The 12,871-nt window shown below is 41.5% G+C and overlaps 1 protein-coding gene across 1 annotated transcript in view; it reads left to right on the forward strand.

Moving 5' to 3' along the window:
• Positions 1-5,287: 5,287 nt before the first annotated feature.
• Positions 5,288-12,871, forward strand: part of LOC136387384 (protein MTO1 homolog, mitochondrial-like) — a 30,317-nt gene continuing 22,733 nt past the window's right edge. The window contains 3 exon segments of the mRNA XM_066358810.1: positions 5,288-5,496; positions 6,755-6,954; positions 7,033-7,150. Of these exon segments, the coding sequence (XP_066214907.1) occupies positions 6,760-6,954; positions 7,033-7,150 (313 nt within the window). The 5' untranslated portion in view covers positions 5,288-5,496; positions 6,755-6,759.

Below are 12,871 nucleotides of genomic sequence, written 5' to 3' on the forward strand. Positions count from 1 at the left end.
TTTGTATTTTTCTGAAGCTGGAAACGGAGAGAGACAGTCAGACAGACTCCCGCATGCGCCCGACCGGGATCCACCCGGCACCCCCACCAGGGGCGACGCTCTGCCCACCAGGGGGCGATGCTCTGCCCCTCCAGGGCGTCGCTCTGCTGCGACCAGAGCCACTTTAGCGCCTGGGGCAGAGGCCAAGGAGCCATCCCCAGCGCCCGGGCCATCTTTGCTCCAATGGAGCCTTGGCTGCGGGAGGGGAAGAGAGAGACAGAGAGGAAGGAGGGGGGGTGGAGAAGCAAATGGGCGCTTCTCCTATGTGCCCTGGCTGGGAATCGAACCTGGGTCCCCCGCACGCCAGGCCAACGCTCTACCGCTGAGCCAACCGGCCAGGGCTACACCTTATCCTTTTTTAAAAATTAATTTTTAGAGAAAGAGAGGAAGGAAGGATGAGAGAAACAGAAACATCAATTTGTTGTTCCATTTATTTATGCATTCACTGGCTGATTCCTGTATGTGCCCTGACCAGGGATCAAGCCTGAACTTTGACATGCTGGGATGACGCTCCAACCAATGAGGCTACTGGGCCAAGGTCTTACATCTTACCCTTTCTACTTCATGTGAACCTCGGTAATTCACTTAGTCACTCAACAAATATTTGAATAGCTGCTCTTCTAGGTTCTTGTAATATGTTGATAGACAAAGATTCTTGCCCTCCTGGAGTAAAATTGTAACCTGGAGGTTACATTTTGGCATGGAGAAACAGACAATAAACATAATATATATGGTAATATATAATAGGAGATGATAAGCTGTATAGAAAAACAAAAAAATCAGGCCCTGGCCGGGTAGCTCAGTTGCTTGGAGCATCGTCCCAGTACAAAGTTGCGGTTTGGATCAGGGCACATACAAGAATCAACCAATGAATACATAAATAAGTGGAACAACAAATCAATCTCTCCCTCTTTCCCTTTTTCTCTCTTTCTAACATCAATAAATAAATTTATTTTTAAAAGAGAAAAAAAAGAAAAAATAGTGCAGGAGGGATCAGGGATGAGGAATGGTACGATACTAGAATACTAGGGGAGTGACACTTGAACACAGATTTAAAAGAGGGGACGCCAAGGGGAAGACCATTCCAGGCAGAAGGAAAAGACAATGCAAAGGACCTAACGTGAAACTATGCCTAGTTAGTTGTTCGAACAAATGTGGCTGGAGCTTGTGAGTATGAGATGTGTCAGTTTTCAGTTTATTGCTTCCCAGCTATAAAAATACCCTTCAATATATGCTTTCTTTAATTTTATTTTTTACCAAGAGAGAGACATAGACAGACAGACAGGAAGGAAAGCAGATGAGAAGAATGAAATCTTTGTTGCAGCACCTTAGTTTTCCACTGATTGCTTTCTCATATGTGCCTTGACTGCGAGGGCTACAGCAGAGCAAGTGACACCTTGCTCAAGCCAGTGACCTTTGGGCTTCAAGCCATCAACCTTTAGGCTCAAGCCAGCGACCATGAGGTCATGTCTATGATCCCACGCTTAAGCCAGTGATCCCATGCTCAAACCCGTGAGTCCGTGCTTGAGTGGGAAGAGCCCGCACTCAAGCCAGCGACCTCGGGATTTTGAATCTGGGTCCTCTGTGTCCCAGTCCGATGCTCTATCCACACTGTGCAACTGCCTGGTCTGGCTCAATAGCAGATATTTCATTTTCTACTTTTCTCATTATTTAACAACTAATTGATTTGAAATTAACTAGACAGTATAAGGAAAAGAAATTCATTAACAATTAAGTTATCTGTTTTTTAAAAAATTATTTGAAGACCCAAATATTTTCTGGTGACATGTTTTTATTCTTTCTTTTTTAAAATTATTTTTTCTACAATCATGGTAGTAAAAAGACTTTTACAATCTAAGGGACTTTAACACTATTTCTAAGTGGTCTGTAATTTTGGTAAATAATCTCTTAATATAGATGATAAAAACAGTCCAACTTAAGATCATAAAAAGAGTTAACTTGACAGACTTAAGGTGTTCAGACTTTGCATATTGCAAAGCAATGACTAGCCCCTTATGGGCTCTTGGGAGATAAGTTCTAAGCTCTTGGAATAGCCTGGCTGGTAAAAATGTCTTTGTGTATATATCTGGGGCTTTGGGCTATGCCAGATAGTTTGCACTAACATTGTGATTTAGGATGAGTGCCCTGGGCTATGCTGTTATCAGTTTGACCCCTGAAGGGGCTACAGACTAAGTAACTAGAGCAGTTATGCAGGCACAGAGTCATAAGACTACCCAGGCTTACCTGGTTGGCATTACGTTGCGTTGTCCCACATCAGTGCTAGGAAAACTAAGTACTGTCCATATGACTCCAGAGAGGGAAACAACTGAAAGCCTGCGCCTGCTCTCTCCTAGACTCTGCCTTGTGTGCCTTTTGCCTTTGCTGAATTTATTCTGTATCGTTGATTGTAATAAACCATAACCATGAATATAACAGCTTTTCTGAGTTCTCTGAGTCCCTCGAACTTATCATTAAAAACTGAGGATGAACAGCCACAGCCTCTGCCACCACTGCCACAGCCACACAACAAAATGTCCAAGACCCTCTTACTCAGTGCACCTCTAAGCACAATCTCCAGAATTCCCAAAAGCCTGGTCCTCAGGTTGGGTCACTGGGGACCCTTTAAGCTGGAGGGCAGTCTGACTACTGTAACAGCATATTCCAAGAAGGGCCTGTCAATGAATTACATACAGCAGTGGGGATGCAGAGACAGACCCCAAGACCCCACTGCCCACCAGTAAGAAACCAGTGAGCAGCCCCACGTGTCACCACCCAGCAAGAGCTCCACTCCTAAACCCACTCCCTCCTGCTCCACTCTATACGAGGAGGCTAGCCAGGAATAAAACATGATTTCTTTCTGGAATACAAAAAAAAAATGGTTTGGGGAACCCTCAACACAAATGGTCACAGACCAACTTCAGCATAATGAAGAGCTTTATCTTTCACACTAGAAATCCAGTCAATCGTATACTTATCCCTGTTTAAACATCTTATCGTTGGGCCTGTGATTATTGTGTCTCTAGGAAAGAAAAAATTTTAGTCTAAATTTGTCATGTGAAGAGATTAGTAAAATTGAAAATGTGGGCCTGTGAGTCTCATTAAAATTCAAGCTATTGATTTTAAAGTATTTATTAATAAAATAATGTTTGTTGTGTAGTCTTTGAAAATAACATAAATCTGTATTGTCATAGAAAAATGTCTATGATAAACTACAATGTGCAAAACTAGATTACACAATAGTGTACATATCCTATTTTCATTAGAAATATAAAAAATATACTTGTAGCCTGACCAGGTGGTAGTGTAGTAGATAGAGCTTAGGACTGAGACATGAAGTACCCAGGTTCAAAACCCTGAGGTCGCCAGCTTGAGCGTGGGCTTATCTAGCTTGAGCGCAGAGTCACTGGCTTGAGCATGGGATCATAGACAGGACATCATGGTCACTAACTTGAGCCTAAAGGTCGCTGGCATGAGCAAGGAGTTACTCACTCTGCTGTAGCCCCCTGGTCAAGGCCCATATGAGAAAGCAATCAATGAACAACTAAGGCGCTCCAACAAAGAATTGATGCTTCTCATTTCTCTCCCTTCCTGTCTGTCCCTGTCTGACTTTCTCTGTTTCTGTCCAAAAAATAAATAAATAAACAAATAAATAAATAAATATATATATATATATATATATATTATACACACACACATATATACACAATATACACATGTATTAAAACTTAATTAAAATGCAACGCTGACTGACCTGGCAGTTGAACAATGGACAGAGCATCGGCCTGGGACGCTGAGGATCCATGTTCGAAACCCCGATGTCTCCATTTTGAGAGTAGGGTCTCTGGCTTGAGCGTAGGATCATAGATATGTCCCTATTGTACCTGGCTTAAGCCCAAAGGTCACTGACTTGAAGCCCAATGTCACTGGCTTGAGCAAGCAGTCACTGGCTCTGCTGGAGCCCCTAGTCAAGGCACATATGAGAATGCAATCAATGAACAACTTCAGTGCCGCAAGTAAGAATTGATGCTTCCCCTCTTTCTCCCTTTCTGTCTGTCTGTCTGTGTCTCTCTCGCACACTGAAAAAAAATATTTAATGCTGCCTGACCTGTAATGTTGCAGTGGATAAAGGGTCGACCTGGAATGCTGAGGCCTCCGGTTCACAACCCTGGGTTTGTCCAATCAAAGCACATATGAAACTTGATACTTTCTGCTCCTCCTGCCCTTCTCTCTCTTTTTCCTCTCTAAAATGAATAAAATCTTTTAAAAAAATCCAATACTGCATATACTGTGGTGAAATAATCTTACATTATTAGTACAAACTGACACAACATTTTAAAAAAGTTAATTTAGCAATTTTCAAAAACTGACCACCTGGGTTAGAAAGCCCAAAGGACACCGGGTTGAGCATGGGATCATAGACATGACCCCATAATCACTGGTTTGAGCCCAAGCTTGAGCAAGGGGTCTTTGGCTTGAGCAAGGGGTCACTGGCTCAGCTGGAGGCCCTGGGGTCATGGCAGTATGAGAAAACAGTCAATATACAACTAAAGGGTTGCAACTATGAGTTGATGCTTCTCATTTCTCTTTCTTCCTGTCTGTCCTTGTCTGTCACCCTCTCTATCTCTGCTTCTCTTGCTTAAAAAAAAAGAAAAGAAAAATAAAAGGAAAAAAATATAAATAAATAAAGAAAAAAGAAAGAAAAAAAAATAATAAGAAAAAAATCAATTCCAAAAGGCTGGACAATTAACCTTCAACTGATGGATTGCCCTAATTAGGCATCATGAATCTTTCACCAACTCCTTTCAAATCTATTCCTGTTCAGATTCTAATCACTATAAGCAAAGAGAAGGTGAGGTGATAGTGTGCCAGAAAATTCACAGAATCTGATAAAGCAAAGTGATCAAAACCATTGGTTATTAGTGCCCTCTGGGCAAGCAGGGCTGCAACTGGCCAGGAATGACAAAAAGAAAAAAAAAAAATCCAGTGGGAAGCCTCACTCCAGAACCACAGATAATTAGACAGATTACCTGCATCTACTACAATACCGACCCACACCTCCCGGACCACCAGCGCCGCTGCGGGTCAAGTCATGCGAAACCGCCAATCAGTGGCGACGCTGGAGACGTGCTACACCTTGAGCTCTGAGCAAGGTGGCTGCGCCCCGACGGCTTACTCTCCGGCCCAAAGTTTGTGGGCCTCGCACGTGTCACGTTTACAGTCGGACAGTTTACAGTCCATCCACGTTCTCCCTCCGAGGTTGCGGTCGCTCTATTGCGACTTCCCTCACCAAACAGCACCTTCCGTTGTCCCGGTTCAGCGGTGACAGCGCTACGCCCCGGACCCCGCACTTCGACGTGGTAGTCATCGGCGGAGGACACGCCGGGACGGAGGCCGCCGCCGCTGCCGCGCGGTGCGGCTCTAGGACTCTGCTGCTCACGCACCGTGTGGACACGATCGGTGAGGAGCACGAGTGGTGTGGAGCTCGGCGCAGGACGCAAGCCTCGAATAATCCCCTTCTTCCTCTCCCAGTGCCTGTTGTGCGCAACCTATTCTCTCTCCCAAGCCTAGTGAGAATCCTAGTGCCTGCGGTTTCAGTCTCATTTGTGTCCAAGTCACGCGGGCCGGGTCAGCACTCTGGATTAGCCCGCTCTGTGGATCACGGAGTTTGTTGCTGCTGCTGCTGCTGCTGCTGCTGGTGGTGGTGGTGGTGGTGCTGGCAAGAGTAATTGCTTGTGGGATGAGCGGGCGGTCCCTTGGGAAAGGGAAAACTAAGAATACTATAATTAGTTTATTTCGTTGTTGCCATTTAACCTTGACTAGCTTGTGGCTTTGGATAAAGAGTGAATTAACATTATTAGTGATCGTTTATTAAACGACAGTTGTGTTTTTCTCGAGATTTTGTGAAGCCTTTTTGAAGAACTATGCTACCTTTTGTTGCATTCTATATTTCTGCTGGATGTTTGTTCCCCAGTTTCGTGCTTAGGACTCAACAGTGCTTCTTTTGCCCTTAATGGGCAATGGTTAGAAGGTCGTATTTTGCAGCTATATCTCGCTCTTGCATCATGGTACATAATACCTAAACCAGTATCTTGTAAAATATGCATGCCCATGGCTTCCCTCCTGTGTTTTGCTCAAGAGTGAACAGTAATTAAAATATTAACTGTTTTGTTTTTTAAAAATCGTGAATACATCATGCATTTTTGTACTGAAATACTTTTAAAAAGTTGCCATCCAGATCATAACTGTGGAGAAATATACACTGTTAACTGTGATTCTTTTGGAGAGAGACTGTATGATATCCAAAAGATCACACTTTCATTATTATACAATGTAGCTTTTTGTACTACCTTTCAATAACAAAAATCTAATGAACAAAAAAAGTATTATTGAAATAAGATGACTATTATATGTATGTTATGTGAATCTGTCAGGTTTAAAGGGATTCCCATCAAAATTCATATTTATATTTTAAACAAATTATGATATATTTTTTAAAGTAAATTTCAGAGATATTTTAATAACTCTTGTAAATGAGCTTAGTAAATAACAATTCTGTCTTAAAACCAAACTTTAAATTTTTTTATGGTAATTTGGTGTAGTGGAGTGTTAGACTTTTTTACTTGACCTCATAAAGATAGCTTTGACTCTAAAAATCAATTTTTAAAGAATACCCATTCACTACTGCAAGGTGCTCATATATTTGTGTTTTCTTTAGGTCAGATGTCCTGTAATCCTTCCTTTGGTGGCATTGGCAAGGGGCATTTAATGAGGGAAGTTGATGCTTTGGATGGCCTGTGTTCCCGAATCTGTGACCAGTCTGGTGTACATTACAAAGTATTAAACCGGCGTAAAGGACCAGCTGTATGGGGTCTGAGAGCTCAGATTGATAGGAAACTCTATAAAGAGAACATGCAGGTAAGAACAGGGCACGAAAACAGGAGAGATTGTTGTGACTGTTTAACTGTTGTTTTAACTCGCATTCTCTTTTGACAGAAAGAAATCCTAAATACACCACTGCTTACTGTTCAGGAGGGAGCTGTAGAAGATCTTGTTCTTACAGAACCAGAACCCGAGCACACTGGGAAGTGCCGTGTCAGTGGTGTTGTTTTGGGTATGTACTAGTTACTAACATTCTGTTAATAATAATAGCATCAGGCTCCATGTAAACAGTTTATTTTAGAGCAGAGTATGGAGTTGTTTTGCTTATTCTAGGAAATTGTTGTGCTTTCTCTTTGTAAATGAGGAAAACTCTATAAAAAAATCTTAGTTCTCGTTTCAGTTTGGCCTTCGTGAAGCCCAGTCAATATCTGGACTCATTTGTACCATGTGTAGGACTTTATAGCCGGTACAATTGTTTCTTCTTATGTTGGTTTTTCTGACTTTTTATTTTTCTTAATTCTAACCTTAAATTTTTTAAGATTGTATTTTATATTATTATATAATTTTTATTTAACAGTTATGTATTAATCTGTTCTTTTTAATTCAGTGAGAGGGGAGGCAGAGACAGACTCCCACGTGTGCTCAGATGGGATCCACCTAGCAAGCCCACTAGGGGGTAATGCTCTGCCCATCTGGGGTGTTGTTTCATTGCTCAGCAATGGAGCTATTTTTAGCGCCTGACGTGAGGCCATGAAGCCATTCTCAACGCCCGGAGCCAACTCACTCCAGTTGAGTCATAGTGCAGGAGAGGAACAAAGAGAGAGGGAAGTGAGAGGGGGAGGAGTGGAGAAGCACATGTGTGCTTTCCTGCACTTACCCGGAATCAAACCCGGAACAGCCACATGCTGGGCAAACGCTCTACCACGGGAGCCAAACAGCCAGGGTCATGTACTGATTTTTTTTTATCAATGTAACACATGCACCTAATTTTTATCGAAAACCAAATAGATTTTTTTTTTTTAAGCAAGAGAAATAGTGAGAGGCTGACAGGGACAGACAGGAAGGGAGAGAGATGAGAAGCATCAATTCATAGTTGCAGCACCTTAGTTGTTCATCTATCGCTGTCTTATATGTGCCTTAACTTGGGGCTCCAGCTGAGCCAGCGACCCCTTACTCAAGCCAGCAATGTTGTCTCAAGCCAGCAATCTTTGGGCTCAAGCTAGCAACCGTGGGGTCATGTCTATGTGACCTTGGGGTTTTGAACCTGGGTCCTCAGTGTCCCCGGCTGATGTTCTATCCATTGTGCTACCGCCTGGTCTTACAAAATCAAATAGAATTTTAAAGTTTGTATAGATACCTAATTATCTTTTTATCTCCTCTACAAACCTAATCAGCTCAGTTTCTTAGCTGTCATTTCTGATCTATACTTATATATTTCTCAACAATATGTTTATATTTTTACTCCCTAAATTATCGGTCTTAGACACTATCTTTATCTTATAGTAGCTCTCTTTAATCCCCTGCTTTCCTTCTTTCCACACTTCCAATAAAATTATACATCAATATTGGTTGATAATATTTACATTATAATTATTTAAATATCATTCATTGCAGATCCAAGTGTGTATTAGTTTCTTTTATTTCACATACTTCTTTGTTTTGCTTGGGTTAATAATTTCTTTATTTTTAATTTGCTTATTTTACCTGTATACCTGGTCTACTTTTTTATCAGAAAAAAAACAACTATCATGTTTTTAAGGCTCAAATCATCTATACATTCTCAGAGTTTTTTTAATTCTTTTTATTTCCTGGATGCTTCCTTTTTAGAAATATCAACTTCCACAATCCCGCCCAACTCGTCTGCTATAATCAGGACAGTTGCTCTCTAGGCCTTCTGCACAGATGCCATTTTGAGACTTCCTGTCACTACTTTGTGGTGTTACATCATCCCTTGTTTCCTGGGACCCCAGTCTGTCTCTTTCTTGCTACCCCATTTTGCTGGAGCACATCTAGTAGCATTCTACGAAAGGATGCATTGGATGGAGTTTTTTGAGTCCTTGCATATTTAAAAATATATTATTTTCCCTTTAGACTTGACTCTTAGTTTGATTGAGAATAGGATTCTAGTTTAAATCATTTTTCCTGAGAATTGCTCCACCATTTTCGAGCTTCCAGTTTTGCTGAAAAGAAGCTCAGTGCATATTGACTTAAATTTAAAAAGAAATTGTTTTGTATATGCTTTTTTCCTTTCTGAAAGATCTAGGATCTTGTATGTGTCTCTGGTGTTCTGAGTTTATTTTTTAAATTTTTATTGATTAATTGATTTTAGAGAGGAGAGGAAAAATAGGGAGAGAGAGCTAGAGAGAGAGAGAGAGAGAGAGAGAAAGAGAGAGAGAGAGAGAGAGAGAAAGCATCTGTTTGTCGTTCTGCTCATTTATGCATTCATTAGTTGATTTTTGTGTGTTCCCTGACCAGAGATTGGACCTGCAACTGGGCGTATTGGGATGACACTCTACCCAACTGAGCTACCTGGCCAGGGCTGGTGTTTTGACATTTTGAAATTATGTCCCTCAGTATGGTTTTTGTTCATTCATTGTGGTGCAGTGCTGGGTGTTGTCCTTAAATTAGAAATTTGTGTCCTGATTTCTGGGGTATTCTAGTCTATGATTTATCCATGCCCACTTTCTGTAACTCCTACCCTTCCTGAATTGGCCTAGGTTTTTTCTACTTTTCTATTTTGTCATTTTGCCCTACTTTCTTAGGAGATCTCCTTAACTTTATTGTCCATTGTCTTGTAATGGATTTTTAAAGTTAATATTTTCATTTAAATACAGTGTCTCTTTTTTTCTGGTGTTAGGTATGTTTGTTTTTTGCCTTTTGATTTTCGATTTTGATATCTTTTATAGTCATTTTTAAATTCATTTTAGAGAGGGAAGAGAGAGAGAGGGAGAGAGAAAAGGGGAGGAGCAGGAAGCATCAACTCCTATATGTACCTTGACCAGGCAAGCCCAGGGTTTCGAATTAGCGACCTCAGTGTTCCAGGTTGACTCTTTATCTACTGCGCCACCACAGGTCCGGCCTTTTCTATAGTCTACAAGGATTTTAAAAATCGATTTTTTAAAAGTTTACTTCAGATCTATGTATTGTTTTCTTGAGATTTCTTTATTCTGTTTATTTATTTATTTGGGTTGCTTACCTTCATGTACACGACTTTCTCAAGTGTCTAGAGAACTTTGGTTACCTGTTCAGATTTTTTTATATGAGGTACTAAGACACTGATTGGGCCTGGCCTGTGTTGGTGCAGTGGATCAAGTGTTGACCTGAAACACTGAGGTTGCTGGTTCAAAACTCTGGGCTTGCCTGGTCAAGGCTCATACCTGCTCCTACCCCCAGGCAACCAGTTTTCTTCTTCAGGAGCATTCCTAGATTCTTGTCTAGTCTTTCTATCTGTACATGTATATGTATCTTCATGTGTTTCACATGGCAGCATATTATGCACACTGTTTTGTGCTTTCTTTTAACCACTTAGTGTTTGCTTTGCATTCGGGAACTATGTGTTTTTTGTTTGTTTACTTGTTTTTAAAAAGCTTGTGTTTTTGTTCTGGTGATTACCTAACTAAGTATGATTTTATATAATGTGTTTCATCTTTCTTCTGCCAATGTTTACTGACTTCCTTCTACAGTTACTACATTAGTTTTATTTTCATTTCCTTTTGTCCTGCCTCATCTCCTCTTCAGGTTTAATCATTTCATTGTTTTTATTAGTGTAGACTTTTACACCTTTAAATTCTTTATAATTTTGTTACTTAATTTCATATACAGTGTGTCCGTAAAGTCATGGTGCACTTTTGACTGGTCACAGGAAAGCAACAAAAGACGATAGAAATGTGAAATCTGCACCAAATAAAAGGAAACTCTCCCAGTTTCATCCCTATTCAGTGCAGTTCGATGTGGGCTCACGCACAGATTTTTTAGGGCTCCTTAGGTAGTTATCCCGTATAGCCTCTACAGACTCGCCACTGACTGATGGCCTACCAGAACGGGGTTTCTCCACCAAACTGCCAGTTTCCTTCAACTGCTTATCCCACCGAGTAATGTTATTCCTATGTGGTGGTGCTTCCTTATAACCGCGCTGATATTCACGTTGCACTTTGGTCACAGATTCTAATTTAACGAGCCACAGAACACACTGAACTTTCCTTTGTACCGTCCACATCTCAACTGGCATGGCCGTAGGCTGCTCCGCTATATACAGTGTTATGTCATCATCTGCACATGCGCACATGCTGCCACATCATCCTACAGAAACTGAGAGGGTTTTCCTTTTATTTGGTGCAGATTTCACATTTCTATCGTCTTTTGTTGCTTTCCTGTGACCGGTCAAAAGTACACCATGACTTTACGGACACACTGTATTTATATGCTATTTTTTACCCTGTCCATATTTAATAGGTTCAATAATACAATTTTTTTGTATGAATATGTACATAACATAGAATTTGCTATTTTAGCCACTTATATTTTTAAGTGAGAGGAGGGGAGATAGTAAGACAGACTCCCGCATGTGGCCCCATCAGTATCCCCCCAGAAACCCCTGTCTGGAGCCGATTCTCAAACCAGCTGAGCCTTCCTCAGTGCCCGGGGCTGACGCTTGGACCAACCAAATCCCTGGCTGTAAGAGGGGGCGAGAGAGAGAAGAAGGAGGGAAAAGAAGCAGAGGGTCACTTTTCATTAGTGCAGGGATTGAACCCAGGACATCTGCACACTGGGCCGATGCTCTATCACTGAGCCAACCGGCCAGGGCCCATTTTTGCCTTTTTTTTTTTTTTTTTTTTTATTTCTCTGAAGCTGGAAACAGGGAGAGACAGTCAGACAGATTCCCGCATGCGCCCTACCAGGATCCACCCGGCACGCCCACCAGGGGCGACGCTCCGCCCACCAGGGGGCGATGCTCTGCCCCTCCGGGGCGTTGCTCTGCTGCGACCAGAGCCACTCTAGCGCCTGGGGCAGAGGCCAAGGAGCCATCCCCAGCGCCGGGGCCATCTTTGCTCCAATGGAGCCCTGGCTGTGGGAGGGGAAGAGAGAGGCAGAGAGGAAGGAGGGCGGGGGGTGGAGAAGCAAATGGGCGCTTCTCCTGTGCGCCCTGGCCGGGAATCCAACCCGGGTCCCTCGCACGCCAGGCCGACGCTCCACCGCTAAGCCAACCGGCCAGGGCCATTTTTGCCATTTTTAAGTGTACAATTCAGTTCCATTTAGTACATCCACAGTATTGTACAACTGCCACCACTATCTATTTATAGAATTATCTAATCATCCTAAATTGAAACTCTATCTATTAAACAGTAACTCTCCAGTACCTGAAGAATAAACCTAAATTTTTCTTCCTGTAAGGAAATCTGTCTGCAGATATAACCTTTATGTGTAGATTTCAATTATTTCTCTTAATTTTGGCCTCAAACTTTATTTCTATATTCTTCAGTTCTCATTCTCAGTTCTCAGTTTTGGGGCCTTTTGTCGGGCGAACCAGTCTATCCTCATTGGTGTATTCTCTTCAGATTCTTGATTTATAGTCTTCTCCCCATTGCTAGATCAGTTATCACTCTTCCAACAACATACAATCTTCCAAAAATATTTTGGAATGTCTCATATTTTGACAAATTCTCTCCTATACATTGTCCTTGTGGTTTTATATAGTTTTTACCCTGTTTATTTTATTTTCTTGAAGTTTCAGGAGGCAGAAAGAATCATGTGAGGTCATCTGTCAGATGTAATCAGAACTCTAACAATAATTAATTTTAAAAGTCAACTGATTTAATCGTTTTCAGTCCTGGTATAATTTTATGAAAATGTGAATTGATGGTAGAACACTATGTTCTTCCAGCTTTCTTGGATTCTAGAGATTGGTAACATATACCTTTCTTATTCATTTAAGTTATTTCTCAAGCTTCTAAAG

The sequence above is a fragment of the Saccopteryx leptura genome, chromosome 1 (assembly GCF_036850995.1).
Source record: "Saccopteryx leptura isolate mSacLep1 chromosome 1, mSacLep1_pri_phased_curated, whole genome shotgun sequence".
Taxonomy (NCBI): domain Eukaryota; kingdom Metazoa; phylum Chordata; class Mammalia; order Chiroptera; family Emballonuridae; genus Saccopteryx; species Saccopteryx leptura.